The sequence below is a fragment of the Syngnathus typhle genome, linkage group LG21 (assembly GCF_033458585.1).
Source record: "Syngnathus typhle isolate RoL2023-S1 ecotype Sweden linkage group LG21, RoL_Styp_1.0, whole genome shotgun sequence".
NCBI classification, from domain to species: domain Eukaryota; kingdom Metazoa; phylum Chordata; class Actinopteri; order Syngnathiformes; family Syngnathidae; genus Syngnathus; species Syngnathus typhle.
This window is the reverse complement of record NC_083758.1, coordinates 3,034,097-3,051,739: the sequence shown is the minus strand read 5'-3', so window position 1 is coordinate 3,051,739 and position 17,643 is coordinate 3,034,097. Positions and strand designations below refer to the sequence as shown.

Below are 17,643 nucleotides of genomic sequence, written 5' to 3'. Positions count from 1 at the left end.
ATTAGCAGCCTACATTCGCTTTATTTGTGTGTTTTTTTACAAACAGATGGGCTGAGCTATTATTGTAATGATAAAAATAAATCAGATCCTCGTCACTGTGTGTCACGCATTTTCATCCTGCTAATTACGTTTTTCCCCTGAAATGACTCCTACCCCCCCCTCTAGAAAAATAAATATCAACAATGCTTCCATCCTGCCAAGTGACAGAAATGAGCCAATATCCTTTTTTTTTTTAATTACAGCAAAGTTTTAAGTCTCCACAGTGGTGTGATTAGTTTTTCCCGAATGTGCCCGCAGGTGCTGTCGGTGCCTCACAGACGATTGGTGTGCTGCAGTCGTCTTTTCGAGGTGACGGATGCCAACAAGGCTCAGAAGCAGGCGGCACACCAGCGAGAAGTGTTCCTCTTCAACGATCTCATTGTGGTAAAAAAAAAAAAAATACACGTCTGATTCCCACACCAGCAGATTTCACATGACAAATGACAGTTTAAACCTTCCCGCACGTTAAAGCTTCTTATACTGTTGTGACATCTCTGCATGTGTTGCTTCTAAGAAAGTCAAGCGGGAAAAATCCATCTCACAGAGCAGCCGGAAGGTGCGGCTGTAAAAAAAAAAAATGTTTGACTCGGGCCACGGCACAAATCAAAGACTTTGTGTCGGGCATGATTATTATTCTCATTAGTCACATGGTGGGTTATGGTTTCAAAGTCGTTCAGCAGCCGTCATTATGCAAAATGCTGATCTCACACAAAGGGGACGACAAAAGTAGTGTCTGCTTAATTGGTGGCTGGAGGTTAAATGGCACATTTCGGGCAGAAAAGTTCCAAGTGGGATGAATTCCCATGAGACGTTTGCCGCTCGTATCTGAAAAGTGGGACAAATGTCATCTCAAAGTCACAATGATTGCATTTCATCAGGGAACTAAGCTTGGATTCTGAGACCAAATTGTTTTTAAAATTGAGGCGAGGTTAAAAGACATAAAATAAATGCAAATGTGAGCGAGTGACATCACTTGCTGAATATCAAAATGTTCCACATTTGAGTTATTTCTAGATCCAACAACAAGAATCAACATAATTTTTCTATATTAAATAAAACAAATATATTTTTTTTGTGTGTGTGTGTCCGTCCACAGATATTAAAGCTTTGTCCAAAAAAGAAGAGCTCGGCAGCCTACACGTTCTGCAAAGCCCTGGGCCTTCTCGGGATGCAGTTCCACTTGTTCGAGAATGAACGTGAGTCACCGTCTCTGCATTTTTTACCCATGTAATTGGAATTAATTTTCAATTTGTCCATTTTTCTCCATCAGACTACCCGCACGGCATTACCATCCTTTCGCCGTTCGGCTCTGACAAGAAGCAAGTGCTCAACTTCTGCGCTCAAAGCGCTGAGGAGCTGCTCAAATTTGTAGAAGATCTGAAGGAGTCCATCGCTGAGGTGTCGGAAATGGAGCAGATACGCATTGAGTGTAAGATTTTATGGAAAATTGTAGCCAAAACAACAATACAAAGTCAGCGTGATTGGCGGCGACGGGCAATTAGTATCAACCGTGGCATTTAATTACCGCGATGAAGCGCCCGGCGTGGGAGGTGCATGTCGACGCCCGTGTGATAATGCAGACGATGATGAGGGCGGCGGTGCGTGTCTTACGCTCTCGCTCGCTTGCTCACTTCAGGGGAGCTGGAGAAGCAGCAGGGGGCGAAGACGCAACCGATCAACAACGGCACGCAACTGGAGCTGCGAGAAAAACACGCCGCCACGTCAGGTAGGTAATTTGAGGCTCGACTATGCCACTGATTTTAGCCAAGTGAATTTTTTTTCTTTGCTATAATATGTTCTATGTGGCCCCACTAGTCTCAAACTGTTTTCAGAATTTTGGTCATGTGCCATTTGCAACCTGAGCCCCTGCGCAACTGTGATGTGATTTTCGCTCGACAGCAAGTAGAAAAATGGCTGCCCCCTGACATGAATAATGCTTAATTCCTATTCCACAAACACAATATGAACCAAAATACCTTGTTTACACCATTTCCAGCTTGACTCTCCCTTTGAAAGAGAAAAGTACATTAGCTTCATGCTAACACATGAAGTAAAATGCTATGAACTTGCTAACAAAACTAGCATCGATGTTTTGGTATTATAACTCCCCCTTGAAAACAAATCGTGCAGCAACACAGGTAGAAAAACAATGTAATAATACTCACAGGCATATATTCTTTGAGTTTTATGAAAACCAACTAATATTAGTGGTAATAAATATAAAATGACTGGACTTTATTGAAAAAACATTTTGGAAAGACTAGTGGATTTTAGTTGTGTGATTTTTCCAATGTAAAATGTGTACCTTAGCTCAGTGAAGGTTGTAACACTGTGGCTTCAGGAAACCAGGAGCTTGAGGACGGAAGTGGACAAAACGCCGTGGAGGTGAGTGCTTAACAACATGGCCAAGTACGTCCCCAACGACAGGTAAGTGCTCGAGCTAGCGTAGTGAGGCGTAAACAGGATCGACAAAAAAATAAAATAAATAAAGAGGTAGATTGACGTCAAGAGTGGTGAAGGTGGAAAAACAAAAGTCCAAATGCATTTGGATTCTCTTTTTCCACTCACCCTGGACAAGCAAACAGAAGCCATCTCAACTACGTTACCCAGGAGGCTTTGCGGCTACGGGATGACCTTTTCTCCCTCCCGCTTCTCTGCGGCAATGCGTCCCCTGGAGGCAGAGGACACGCACTCAGCCTCAAGTTGACATTGAATGTAACTCAGGCTTGAGTGGCCTAATTAGATATTGAGCTTTTTTTTTTTTGGTCATTGATTTAAACCCTATAATTTAAATTACATTTAAGATCTAAAATGATTCTCATTGCGGGAGATTGTCCTCTTGTCCCGCCACACGGGCTGCGGTGAATGTCAGCAGCTGGTGCGAATGAAACGCTAGCTGTCAAAGCGCATTCATCCGGACGGGGAGCGGTGGGGGTGGGAGTCGGTCGCCGCAGTGCAGAGTGCAGCTCTTCTGTCCCCATCCTTTCATCCGTCCGCCAATCGGACGAAGCCGTCGTGCAAAGTCACGAAAACAGCTGCTCGCCAATGACGACGCAAAGTGATGAGACGGACAGTCGGCTCGTGTTTTTTCACAAAGTGGCGGAAAACAAACGAAAGAAACTGGACTGTTAGCATCAAGAAACCTGCGTGGAGAGCCAATCTTGGATCGACCACTGGCCTGTTGTGTCAGTCGCTCACAATCATTTGCACTGGAAGATGATCGGATGATCAGAACATCTACTCAGGGACTGGATATCGATAGTGTTCTTCTTCTTAAGCTAGTTCTACAAAGTAGGGGTTAGAGATGCACCGATCCGATATCTGGATCGGATATCGGTCCCGATATCAACAAAATAGATGGATCGGGTATCGGAAAATACAGCCGATCTGTGAGCCGATACTTTCCTTAATGTATTGGGACGCGGGCTACGTCATACGCCAGCAGCACGTGTGCCGCATGCCACGAGAGTTTTCTAAACAAACGCAAACATGGAGCGAACGTTCGCTTCTCTTCCCCGGGTTGCTAAGCGGACGTCAAACCCTGCGCGTTCGCTTCTCTTCGGGTTGCTAATGGGACGTCAAAGGCTGCGCGTTCGCTTCCCTCCCGAATGGGGGGGGGGGTAGGCTAATCGGATGTCAAACGCTGCGTGTTCGCTTCTCTTCCGGGGGGGTGTTAATGGGACGTCAAACGCTTTGTGTGGCGGGCTCCATCTAGTGTGGAAACTGAGAAGCTGAGCTCAAGCTTCTTGTGCGGGCCATATTCAATTATGTTTTCAGAATTTGCTGCGGGCCAATAAAACTGGACCGTTAGTTTGGACACCCCTAATTTAGAGCAAAGAACTGTGTAGTCTGCCTGATGCCATTGCCTTTGGTCTTTTCTGTTCCACATGTAGAGTTATGTAGCTTGTTAAGTCAACCATAATATCGGATCGGTATCGGGTATCGACCGATACGCAAAGCCACGGCATCGGTATCGGTATCGGAACTGAAAAAGTCGGATCGGTGCATCTCTAGTAGGGGTTGGACCTATAGGTCGGCGAGTTGACAAATCGACTAAAACCATATCATAGAGCAAAATGGCACTGCTCCGTTCTGAAAAAAGAAAAAAAAAAACTACTTGGGAGTACAAAGACAGGAGAAAAGAATAAGAGTAGCAATAATATGACTTGTGCATCGTGCCTTGTTGCTTGTTAGACGTCTTGTGTGCTTGCCCTCCTCTTCTACCAACCGCACGTTCTGGTTCCCTCCACCCAATCCTGAGTATGTCCCCCCCCCCTCCCTATAGCGCCACACAGTGGTTTGGAAGGGCGATACAGGTGCCCTCAGTGTCCCCTTTGGAACCACCCGGCTTCCCCCCACCACCCCTCACGCACAATTCCCAGCATCCACAGAGGACCAAACCAAGCCCCCCCTTCACCCCACGTGTGTGCGTGTTTGTGTTATGACATCACCACCACTCCCCCCCCCCCCAAAGAAATTGAATAAAGAGGGCTTGACGGATCATAGCGGAGGAACCAGCTTGATAACATTTGATGCTGTTCTCTTGGCTGTTTTCTAAACTAGGTGTCAATTCACAACAGGCTTCAGACGTACCAGCTCAGCAGCAGTCCCGAGAGCGCGGGGCTTCTTAACCACGGGGGGGAGCCGCCGGTCCACCCGGGCACCCCGGCCCAGCGGCCACGTCCCCAGCCCGCCGCCAGCGTGGCCGACCTGCGGCCCGAGGCGCTCATCCAGTGTCAGCAGATCGTCAAGGTCATCATGTTGGACAACGGCGGCCACGCCCGCATGGAGGCCTTCCTCAGCCACGCGCCCCCCCACCCGCACCCCCACTACCACCCACACCACTACTACCAGCATTACCAGCTGAGCCAGTCGGCCACATCCACACCTCTGCGTTCGCCCGACCCTTCGCAATGCAGCGGCGGAGACGGCTACCAACCCCCTCTTCCTCCGCCGCCGCCGCCATACAACCATCCGCATCAGTACATCCCCCCGGACCCCCGCCTCAGCCTACATCGGACCCCTAGCGGCTCTCGGAGCATGGTGTAAATAGAATTTAATTAACCCTGCTTATTTAACAGTACACAATGTACATAAAATATATCATCAGAAGAATTATTTAAAGAAAAAAAACATTTAATTATATTTAGGACAATATGCTTAGATTTGAAAAAAGGAGCAATGTCATGGCAATGTCATGTGTGGATAACATTTGATTCGATTTTCAAAAGCCACCTTTTTAACTCGAGCTAAAATTGGGATGGACAAAGAGCAGAAAATATCCTCACCTGCGACTGTTGTGCCAAAAAAAAGCAAAGCGGAAAAGAAGGACTTTCAAAAATCTACTCATGATGGATGATTGATGGATGGATGGATGGATAGATGGATGGATGGATGGATAGATGGATAGATGGATAGATGGATAGATGGATGGATGGATGGGTTGGGTTGGGTTGGGTTGGGTTGGGTGGATGGATGGATGGATGGATGGATGGATGGATGGATGGATGGATGGATGGACACTTCCACACTGGCTATTTATTTATTTATTGCTTCTACAAGAAACAAACTGCTTCTATCCAACAACAGACTTTCAAACTGAGACGCACTGTGGCCGCCATGTTTTTCTTCGACGGGGACGCTGACGCTTCTTCGCTTTTTCAGGGAATCTCGAATTTCCTCGTTCAATTTTGGGTTTTAAAGCCTTTGTGTGTATTTGGTACCTCCCCATTTTCCGTGTGTTTTGTCTTCTCCTATCTCCTGCTTATCTTTCTAACCTGACATTTATCCCCAAAACGCAAGAAAAACAATGAATAAACAACAGCTTTTGTCCAGACAGAAAATGCTGATAATAATAACTGGGGCATTAGTTGAACTTCGTTCCTGGAGCGTGGATTGTAAATATCACATCCTAAAAGATATCGGAAAGGACACGGAGCATCTTAATAATCACATGACATTCACTCTCCGATGAGTCACTCAATGCCCTGCCTCATATTTTATGCACTAAATAAAGAGAAAAAGCCCCAAGTGAGCATTAACTTCCAGACCCGTCCAGTCAGCTGACAGCCATCAGGCAGCCATCAGGCAGATTTATTGATTTTTTTTTTCAACTCTAGCCATCTTTTATTTACTGATAACATCACATGGACTTTAAAAAAAAAAAAAGAAATGTGTGTCCTGAAATGAAACATGAACAAATCCTGCATAAAACTTCAGCATTATTGCAGCTAGTTGTGCTTTTTTCAAGACATTCTAGCAAACACATAAAAGTACCGTATTTTCCGGACTATAAGGCGCACCGGACTATAAGGCGCACCTTCAATGAATGGCCCATTTTAAAACTTTGTCCTTATATAAGGCGCACCGGACTATAAGGCGCACCATTAATGCATCATGTCAGATTTTTAATCCAAATCAAATCATTCTCTATTTATCATTTCTATTTCAACTTCAGACGCAACAAATTAATTTATAATCACAAAATAATGATCCATAGTCGTTTTGATTCATGATTCATAGTCTTCAGCGGGCCACTTATGATTGATTTCATGACACAATGCTTCGGGCCAGTTTAGATTTAGGAATTTAGTCCATATATAAGGCGCACCGGACTATAAGGCACACTGTCGGCTTTTGAGAAAATTTTAGGTTTTTAGGTGCGCCTTATAGTCCGGAAAATACGGTACAATAAAATAGAAAGAATAAGTTAAGTACGCCCCTGAACAAGCACTTCTGTTGATTTATTTCTATTGGCTTGAAAAACATGAGAAAGTTTGTTCCAAGATTTTAATTTGGTTTGCATGTATGTTTTGATGCATGATTGAATTAAGTGTGTGAGCACATGAATGGGGAATAAAGGGGTACATTTTTCTGTCCTAAAAAAAAATAAAATCTCAATGCATTGAATTATTACCCCATTCAAGTGGGGTGACCAGTGGAATAAGCAAATGTCAGGTTCTCCCCCCCCCCTCTCAAACTTAACTGTTGAATTTTCTTGGGAGATGCTTTATATATGTGTGTGCGTGTACGGGACGTTACCACGGCAACCAATGTAGCATTTAGGGAGTCCCACGAGTGGCTGACTTTCACCTATGACAGGACACTGACCAAAGGGCTCTCCCATATATACAAGTGCACTGCTTCATAAATGACATGATGACATCATATTAGTGAATTTACATTTAATGAATTAATTTTAAAAAAGTTAAAGATAAGGGAGTGTGAGAGAAATGAGCCATGACTTCCCACGGTTGAATTCCTCTCTTGAACTGTCTTTGCAGTATATCAACATGCTATTAAATATCATTCAAGTTTGTTTGTGTTTGCTTTTGGAAGTTGTTTTTTATTTTTGAAGAATATATATAAATATTATTTACATATTTATCCAACTAATTGTGTGCACTTTACATCAGAGTTCAATTACAATGCATTCAAGTATTTGTTATATAAACAGCAGGTTGAGTATTCAAATGTCACTGGACACTTTATTAGGTACACCTGAGGAATCTAAAAATCCTTATTTTCATTCTTTTTTTAAACCACATTCTTTGTTCCACATTATTCAGACGAGTCAGTTTTAAATTGAATATATTTACATGTGTCTAACAGTTTTAATCCATTATACGTGTGTATTGCTTTTTCGTTATCAATAATGTATGGCCTACGCTATTATACACAAATAAAAAAAAAAAAAAAGATTTTATTACCATATGATGACCTACAATCACAGTTATCGAAAGAATTTCCCTTTTTAAAGCTTTAAAATGTCACAGCAAGTCGTTACATCCAAGTGTCAAATCTCACTAAATGTGTCCTGACAGCGTGATTATTATTCTAGGGATAACACAAGAGGAGGACGGGGGGGCTAGACGAGAGCTTCACCAACATTCCCAGTGTGCATGAACCCATCGTGACCCGATGGCTTGTCTTGCTGTGACGTCGTCATCCTCTTCCAGCGCTGAAGGTCACAAAAGAGCAATATTTATTGTTTCTATTAACTCCCTGCGTCATTTCCGAGTAGGGGGGGGGAGAGAGAAAGGTCAAGGGTGACCCTGTACCTCCTTGATGCATCCCGGCGTGATGTACAGCATATAGACGACGTAGCCCGGGATGAGCACCATGGAGGACAAGGCCATGAACCAGCCGATGGTTTGGCCCCACACGGGGTACACGTACTTGCCCAGAGTCAGGGGTGTCATCTCCACAGCACTGAAGGTAAACACGCCCTGTAAGCAAAGATGTTTGAATTATACAGAGATGTGTGTTGTTGTTTTTTTACAATTACCTGAGCAGAACTGTCCTCATAGAGCTTTGGGGTGTCTGGTTCGTTCATGACGAGCTAGCAGCTAGGCTAGGAAAACTAGCCTATCAATTGACCATTATTTTATGTTCACTTCAACAAATTCTTTGTTTTGCATATTTATATGCAATATCTATTTTATTTATCTAACTCTTTGTTGAACATAAATATGAAAGGTCAAGCCTTTCCATAACAGGTTAGAAGCTAGGCTAGGCTAACAAGCCCATTAGCGTAGTTTCAAGTTAAACAAATCCTACATGTTCAGCTTTACATACAGTTATCATTTTTCATTTATGAACCTTTCAAATTTCTTAGTGAAGTTTGACGTTTAATGTAGAAGTGAAAGTTCAATCCTGTTCATTCTTGTCTGGCGAGCAGCTAAAAGCAGGGAATTTACACTGCTCAAAAAAATTAAAGGAACACTTTGAAAACACATCAGATTTCAATGGTGAAAAAAAAGTTGGATATCTATACTGATATGGACAGTTTAATGTATCAGGAACAAAAAGATGCCACATCTTTTGATGGAAAGTTTTCAGCCTACAGAGGGCTCAGTATATAGACACCCCAAAAAGGCTCGTCCATTTTGCCTAAATTCAATTTCTGCAACTCAAAACTCTTTTCAATATCTTGTCTGGCCCCCCACGTGCTTGTATGCATGCTTGACAACGTCGCGGCATGCTACTAATGAGACGACGGAGGGTGTCTTGTGGGATGTCCCCCCCAGATCTGTCTAAGGGCATCAGTGAGCTCCTGTAAAGTCTGAGGAGCAACCTGGCGGCGTCGGATGGACCGGAACATTATGTCCCAGAGGTGTTCTATCAGGTTTAGATCAGGTGATCGTGAGGGCCATTCAATTGTGTCAATTCCTTCATCCTCCAGATACTGTCTGCATACACTTGCCACATGAGGCCGGACATTGTCGTGGATCAGGACGAACCCAGGAGGCTCTGACCATGGGTGCAAGGATTTCATCCCAATACCTAATGGCAGTCAGACTGTGGTTCTCTAGTCTGTAGAGGTCTGTTCGTCCCTCCATGGAAATGCCTCCCCCGACCATCACTGACCCACCACCTAACCGGTCATGCTGAATAATGTTGCAGGCAACATCTCCTTGGCTTCTCCAGACCCATCCATCTATCCATTTTCTGTACCGCTTAGTCCCCACGGGGTTCGCGGGCGTGCTGGAGCCTATCCTAGCCGTCATCGGGCAGTAGGCGGGGGACACCCTGAACCGGTTGCCAGCCAATCGCAGGGCACACAGAGACAAACAACCATACGCACTCGCACTCACACCTAGGGACAATTTGGAGTGCTCAATCAGCCTACCAAGCGTGTTTTTGGGATGTGGGAGGAAACCGGAGTGCCCGGAGAAAACCCACGCGGGCCCGGGGAGAACATGCAAACTCCACACAGGGAGGGCTGGAGGTGGAATCGAACCTCCTAACTGTGAGGCGGACGTGCTACCCAGTGCGCCACCGAGCCGCCATTCTCCAGACCCTTTCACGTCTATTACAGATGCTCAGGGTAAACCTGCTCATCTGTGAAAAGCACAGGGAGCCAGTGGCGGACTTACCAATTCTGCTGTTCTATGGCAAATGCCAATCGAGCGCCACGGTGCTGAGCAATGAGCACAGGGCACACTACAGGACGTCGTGCCCTGAGGCCACCCTTGTAAAGTCTGTTTCTGACTGTTTGGGCAGAGACATTCACATCAGTAGCCTGCTGGAGGTCATTCCGTAGGGCTTGGGCAATGCTAAACCTGTTCCTCCTTGCACAAAGTAGCAGATATCGGTCCTGCTAATGGAATGAGGACTGTCTACAGCCCTGTCCAGCTCTCCTAGAGTAACTGCCTGTCTCCTGGAATCTCCTCCATGCTCTGGAGATTGTACTGGGAGACACATCAAATCTTCTTGCAACAGCACGCATGGATGTGCCATCCTGGAGGAGTTGGACAATCTGCGCAACTTCAGGAAGGTTAAGAAATCGCCTCATGCTCGCAGTTGTGATAATGACTAGCGAAAGCCAACACTTGTGGAAAAACAGTTAAAAAAGATCAAGAAGGAGGAACTTGAAATGGCCTCCACCTGCAAAACCAGTCCTGTTTTGGGGACCATCTCGTTGTTGCCCCTCTAATGCACCTGTTGTTAATTCCATCAACACCAATGCAACTGAAACTGATTAACAACCCCTTCTGGCACCTACCTGACCAAAACCTTATCAGAAAAGTCTAATTGAATTCATGCCATACCCTGATAAAAAAAAACCTGTTCCTTTGATTTTTTTGAGCAGTGTATTTTTTGCAACAATATGCTGAATGAACTTGGAGCCCAATGCAAGCTAACCATATTATCAACTTATTAGCATGCTAGCGCTTAACTTTGTTCGAATGATGTAATGGGCTAAAAGTGAGTTTTCAGTATTTGAATATTCGGAGCATGTTTTCTGAGATTTAACTGGAGTAACTGCTGTAACTACTGTATTGAATCATTTTGACCTCTTTCTTACCACGATAATACCAGACGCATTGATTGTCACCATGATACTGACAGATTGATGTCACAGAGGTTGAGTCAATGAAATAATTTCCTGTTCGCCTACCAGGCAGATGAGTGGCGTGAAAAACTTCCAACAGAGCTGCCACCAAACGCAGGGTCGGTAGCCGATCATGTCCTCGATGTCGTTGTAGAACCTCTCGGCTCCTGCGCCGTTAAAACGACGTCAGGGCAAAAAAGACGAGGTTTAACCGGCTTGGACGCTTCCTACCATATAGCCAGGCGATGGAGACGGTCTCGAAGAAGACAAGATAGAGTAGGCACATTCCGCTGGCTGAGTAATAATCAAACAGCTTAAACACATACAGGCCACCCTGGAAGACATGGAGGGGGCAAATTTAGCCAATACCAAGATCGTTTTGTCATGTCGTGTACCTGTGTGATATTGGAGAACCCAATGATGAAGGACACGAAGCAGACGATCAAGATGAAAACCTTCTTCCTCTTCCTTAACACTAAGGGATACTCATCCATCAGAGCTGTGATGAAACCTTCCACTGTGCAGAACTGATTAGATGTGAAGAAGAGTCATTCCTGTGTCTGTTTGTTACATGTTGTGTTGCGTATACCTGGCTGTCCAAGCCCAGCATCATGAGCATGGAGAAGAAGAGGATGGCCCACAGGGACGACATTGGTAGCTGCGTGACTGCCTGGGGGTATGCCAAAAACGCCAAGCCAGGGCCTATATTTTCAAAAATACTCAATTATTGGCTCGCTGTACTTCACAACTCCGACATCTAAATCGAATACCCGAAGCTGCTAGCTCGTGTACAGGCTTCTTAGTGATGTGCGACATGAAGCCCACGATAGAGAAGATGACAAAGCCGGCGAACATGCTGGTAAAGGAGTTGATGCAACACACGATGATGGAGTCCCTAAAATGGACGACAGGACAATCGTCAACGTGTAAAATAAAATGGCCAACATCGTAAAAGGTTGTGATGGGCCCATACTTGTAGACGTCGTTATTGTAGCTATTGTAGCTGCCCAGCGCAATGAGCGAGCCCAGGCCTAGGCCGTAGGAGAAGAAGATTTGGGTGGCGGCGTCCAGCCACACCTTGGACATGTATACATAAGTATTTACTACCAAGGAGATGCCAAAAATAAATACTCCAAGGACGTTATACCTCTGAGCGAGTGAGCTTATTGAAATCTGGGGTGATGTAGAAGCGGATGCCGTCGATGGCTCCAGGAAGGGTGACCCCACGGAAGAACAGGATGAAGAGCATAAAGTAGGGATAGGTAGCTGAGAAGTACACCACCTAAATTGAGGAAATCGTCTAACATCAGCCTCCATCTCCCCGTTTAATCTCCATTGTTTGGTTTTAATGAACTCCTGATGACATTTTCTCTACCTTATGCCTGGTGGTGGACATTTGTACTCCAATGAGCACAGATAAAATTCCCAGATATCAGTCAATTTAAATAGTTACACAAAACAGTCTGACCTTCCCAGTCCACTCCACTCCCTTCCAGATTGAGAAATAGACGAGAACCCATGCGAGTGCCAGGGTGCCCACCAGGGGCCAACGAAGTTCCCCGGGTTCCTCCAGACCACCGGACAACTGGTGCATGTTACGCCTATAAAAACACAGAAATGATCTCTCTGAAATGCCCTTAGGAATCTGATGTGCAAGACATTAGACTCACTCCCAAAACTCTGTAACAGCACTAGTCAGGTTTGTGGTGTCCTTCAGGCTGTAGTTGCAGAAACACTTATCTGTGTTCCAGGGATTGTCACAGTTTTGCCAGGGCAGCTCCTGCACGCACAGAAACAGAACTTCCTGATCTGAACGACGGAAGCCTTGGCAGATTCTTGTTTCTAACATACCGAGCCGAAGGAGTTGAACAAGTAGTAGAGGGCCCAGGCTATGATGATAATGTAGTAGATGTTGAGCCAGAAGGATAGCACCACTGCGGCCAGACCAACACCTGCCGACACACCAGAACCATTCCGCCGGTTTCTACCTTGACCATTCTCGGAATCTATCATGTCATCGGAATCGTCGGTCTTTACCTTTCATCATCGGCATGAGCTTCCACACCCCGAGACCTCCAACTGAGGTGAACTGTCCAAGAGACGTCTCCAGTAGAAAGAGTGGTATCCCAGCAAACACCAGAGTCATAAAGTACGGGATCAGGAATGCTCCTTGATGGGAATCAGATGAATCAGTTGGGTAAAATCAGCAGCTCAATGGATAAGAACTTACCTCCGCCATTCTTGCCGCACAAATACGGGAACCTCCAGACATTCCCTAAACCAATGGCGTACCCCACGCAGGAAAGCAGGAAGTCAAACTTGCCCTTCCAGCTTCCTCGGTCAGGTGGCTCCTCTTTTTGCTTCTCTTGCTCCGCAAGTGGTGCCGCAAGCTCCATTTCCTCAAAAGGAACCGCTTGCTTGACATCACTCGGTGAGTTCAAGTCTACCGTACTCTGTCCGGTTTTGCCCATGGTGGACCTCCACTACGAGAGTGGATCCCTTGGCGTTCTCAAACTGGATTATGGTTCTTTGGTAGATGGATGCGAATATGCAGAAAAGCTATAAAGAAATGATGATCCAAGTTTAGCCTTTCTACTTGGGAGGGTACGTTTCCATGACTGGATTTATTCCTAACTATGTATGTCAGTACACCCAAACACCCAACCCCACTATCTTGTATTCCAATTCTGGATGACATCATTTGATCAAGAAATTGGCACACTGAGAGGAAAACATTTGCCAGTGATTGATTGGCCTAGAAAATGTTCACGTCGCTACTTTTCATTTGATCGCTGCACTGAATGAGCAATCACATAGATGCAATATTTATAGGTAGTTGCTGATTGATGCTCATGAAAAGACATTGTGCAGTGATGCAAATGATCCATACTTGAAATTTAGATGACTCTTTAATAAGGGAAAAAATGTCAAAAAGTAAAATCCATTTGGATCAAAAAAAGGAAAGTAACTTGTAGATCAGTGGTGTCAAACTCATTTATGTCACAGGCCGCATAGTTTCCCTCGAAGGGCAATAAAAAAATGCTAGCTATATCTCTGTTTTTAAAAGATAACGACAATTTGTAATTTTAGTAATGACACAAAGTCGATGCACAATTTGTCTTTGCGGGCCACATAAAATGACGTTGGCGGGCCATATCTGGCCCCTGGGCCTTGAGTTTAACACCTATGTTTTAGATAGATAACAGATTTTGATTTTATTATTGCTCTCCATTAACATGCATGCCTTTATCTTTCTCAGCCATACAGTATGACAAGAGGAAGAACAGCCTACCTGGGAGATGTCCACCTCATCAACTTCACAACTTGATCCGAAAGGTAAAGAAAAAAAACCTGTCTATACGGGCTGCCTCCTCAGGCCCATGGGAGGCTCTCTGCTTCCCGAAAAGACCTCGCCGACGTTTCCCACTCACTGTTTCTGTCGTATTGCCGCACTGGCTGGTTGTCCTTGTTAGCCGCGGCTATCGAGTAGTTGCTAATAAAGTTCGACCTGTGTGCCTGCTTTGATTACAGCTCAGCACCCGGACCGCCTGAGGCCATATGGGATATGCCGATCACACACACGCACAGTGGTGGTACATTGTGTATACCGTTTTTTTCCGTGTATAGTGCGCCCCCATGTATAGTACGCACCCCTAACAATGGCATGCTGATGCTGGAAAAAAGCTTGTACCCATGTATAATACGCACCCAATTTTTATGATTTTTTTTTAATTTTTTATTTTTATTTTTATTTTTTTTAAGTCCCAAAGATCGTCACACACGCAGGGAGGCAATGGGTCCCATTTTTAAAGTCTTTGGTATGGTCTTAACTAGGCTGGATGTCATTTTTTTTGTTGGCGTTGATTTCTCCGACTGCCCCTAAACGCACCACCGCGCTCCGTGCGCACACGGCGGCTCTGTATGGGAGAGACGTTGAAGAGGAATAAAAACACCCTTGGAAACCAAAACTTGCCCCTCGTCGTGACTCGGAGCCGCAACAAATGTTTCGGATTTGTGTAGGGTACATTGTGACAGATGGCAAACTAGCAGGTGATCGAGCGAGCGTCTGATACAAGAGCATTGCGGTCGTATGGAGCGTGTTTGAAATGAACAGCAGAGACGAAAGGAACAAGGCAAAGTGTTGTGAAACAAAATATTACCTGTAATACGCATTTTGTTATTTGCTGATTGAAACTGCTAATTAAACTGTGAATTGAAACTAATAGGTGGAGAACTGAACTCTCGCTCTTTATATAGCTGACGTGTCTTGCGCAACCGTTCTGCGCATCTGTAATGGCGGCCTCCGTATGACGTCCGGTCCGCGATGGAGATTAAAAAACAAACAATATTTGACAATAACACACCATCGAGGATTGCACGCACCATCGCATCAAACGATGTGTCGTCAATTATGAATTTTACTAAGTGTGTTGGGCAGGATGGCTGAATGCGATGCGCGATTGACAACAAACAAGAAGAAAGGTGAGTTTTATTTCGGGGGAGATTTGTCATGTCTCGTCCCCAGTTTTGCTATGTGTCTAGGTTGCCATAGTTTCTGTTCGTGTCACCCCGCTCTTCCTGTGTCACCTCAATCGATGTAACGTGTTTTGTATTTAAGTCCTGTCTGCCCCTCGCTCACCGTTGGATCATTGCATGTGTTACTGTCATTCTGTTCCTGTCTTTGGTAATGTCACCCTGTCTTTTTGTTCCACGACTTTGTCGGTCAGTCCTGTTGTTGGTTTTGTTGTACCATGACTTTATTTAAAAAAAAAAAAAAAAAATTAAAAAAAAAAAATAATTTTTTTTTTCTTTGTACCCATGTATAATACGCACCCCAGATTTTAGGACAATAAATTAGTAAAATATTGCGCACTATACACGGAAAAAAACGGTATGTGTGTGAGTTTGAAACTTGCCAGCATGGTTGCCATGGTATTCCCGTGATAGAAAAGGCCCTCATCTTGGAAAGAGCAAAAATGATTTACTGTAACCAGCCAAACGTCCACTCTGGCTAGTTTAAAAGAGATGTTTTGATAGGAACATTATTAAATGCAATGAGCTTAAACAGACATTGAGAAGCTACAGGATAAATATTTTTACATGTTTTGTTTCAAAAATTATGTTGAAAGTCTTCCCAGCAGAGCCCCGAGGTGAGTTTTTCTGATTGTGTGCCATTATTTATCGAAGGCCTTGAAGGCAGCAGTTTAGTTCATGATTTACAAGTTTTCCTTTTTTTCATGGCTTGCGGTATTCCAACAGAATGCACTCGGAAAATCCCTTTCCAATCGAAAATAAATCAAAACACATCTTTCAAAATCACTTCTGGGCTTTTAAGTACACGCAAAGATGGTATTGTTCGATTATTTCATGTCCCTACTGCTGCAGGTCAACATGTACAGTAGTGCCTTGAAAGTTCAATTCATCCCGTGACCACGCTTGCTGATCAAAATACATCTCAAATCATCTATCCCCATTGAAACAAATGGAAATACCATTAATCTGTTCTAGCACCTTCCCAAAATATTTTTTTTCAATAAATCAGCATCAATTCTTCCTTCTAGTGCTTGACTTGGCCACATGAGGGCTTATTTATAAAATACGTATAAAGAAGGTCATAGTTGTGGTAATGGTAGTTATTTGCAGAGGATAAAGAATATATGTCTCCGAGTCAGGGTGTCACAAAAAAAAATATGTCGGCCTATTTTGTTGCCAAGCTATCCAACTTGGTCCACTTTATGTTTCGCCACTGTTTGTGTTCGAGTATGTTTCTTAAAGACGAGTAAGTTGGATCGCTTCTATCTCAAGGCGCCTCTGTATTTGTATTAATGGCTGCCATTTATCCGCCATGTCAGGGAAGAGGCCAGGAAGTCTGACACCGAGAAACAGTTGCCCCACGGTGCCAAATGTTCCTTGGCTGAACGGTGCCACTTGTCAACTGGATGAAAAAAAGTTTGTAATTCATGACATCACAAGACGGCAATCGTCACTTTGACTTTCATTTATGTTCTCGGCGGCAGCGCCTCCAGAACGTAATCACCCCCGATTATCTTTGCGAGCGACACTCGGGGGGGATCAAAATTAAGCCTCATCGATCGGCAGCCTAGTAAACACACTGATGGAAACCAGCTCTGACAGCCGTAAGGCCAGCAGCCATTTTGGTGCGAGATGACAACGATATAGAGGGAGCCTCATTAAGTGCTTTCAATGGGATCTCATTTTGTCATTTGAAAAACATCTACACATTAGTGCGCCGGTACATTGTGAAAGGGCTCATCCGTTTCCTGTTATGGAAATTAAAGCTCAAGCATGCTTCGTGTTTTTGTAAATTGAGAAATGCTGGGAAAAGAAGTATAATGAAAAATAAATAAATAAACCAAAAATAAAAAGCCCCATGATTAGTTACAGTATGTGGCCAATTTGCTGTCATTGTGATTAGATTTAGTCAATTACCCCAAAAAACATAAAAGTTATCTTTATTTTTTGGCTTGCAGGAATAAGTGTTATTTAACGAATATCATCTCTAGAAAAAGAAATATCGGGATGCGTGGCTATCACATATACAGGAAGTGGAAATATTGAGCTGGTTATAATCAGTAACACTTCAAATTTCCCCTGTTCTCATTTCATCTACCTACTGCGCTATCATTCTCTCCAATCTATGTGTTTACGCCAAGTCCCTAATTAATAAGCCCGAATGCCGCAGAGATGCCGTTGCTACGGAAACCCCATCAAAGCGAGCCGTGACTAAACGAACGCGCTGAGCGGCA

General features: G+C 44.3%; 2 protein-coding genes across 2 annotated transcripts in view; one reads left to right on the top strand and one right to left on the bottom strand.

The window, feature by feature from the left end:
* Positions 1-5,465, top strand: part of iqsec3a (IQ motif and Sec7 domain ArfGEF 3a) — a 41,931-nt gene extending 36,466 nt beyond the window's left edge. The window contains exons 9-14 of the mRNA XM_061268163.1: positions 298-423; positions 1,136-1,235; positions 1,310-1,468; positions 1,676-1,765; positions 2,381-2,424; positions 4,603-5,465. Coding sequence (XP_061124147.1) covers positions 298-423; positions 1,136-1,235; positions 1,310-1,468; positions 1,676-1,765; positions 2,381-2,424; positions 4,603-5,088 — 1,005 coding nt within the window. The 3' untranslated portion in view covers positions 5,089-5,465. The remainder of the gene's footprint in view (positions 1-297; positions 424-1,135; positions 1,236-1,309; positions 1,469-1,675; positions 1,766-2,380; positions 2,425-4,602) is intronic.
* Positions 5,466-6,120: 655 nt separating this feature from the next.
* On the bottom strand, positions 6,121-17,502 carry LOC133145176 (sodium- and chloride-dependent GABA transporter 1-like). Its single transcript, XM_061268359.1, has 14 exons — positions 13,107-17,502; positions 12,914-13,045; positions 12,728-12,828; positions 12,547-12,656; positions 12,345-12,477; positions 12,024-12,158; positions 11,850-11,953; positions 11,647-11,771; positions 11,466-11,578; positions 11,272-11,403; positions 11,108-11,210; positions 10,943-11,043; positions 8,100-8,267; positions 6,121-7,999 (listed from the first exon to the last, which is right to left on the bottom strand). The coding sequence occupies exons 1-14, from the start codon at positions 13,345-13,347 to the stop codon at positions 7,907-7,909; spliced, it is 1,791 nt and encodes a 596-aa protein (XP_061124343.1). The 5' UTR covers positions 13,348-17,502; the 3' UTR covers positions 6,121-7,906.
* Between the last annotated feature and the right edge of the window lie 141 nt (positions 17,503-17,643).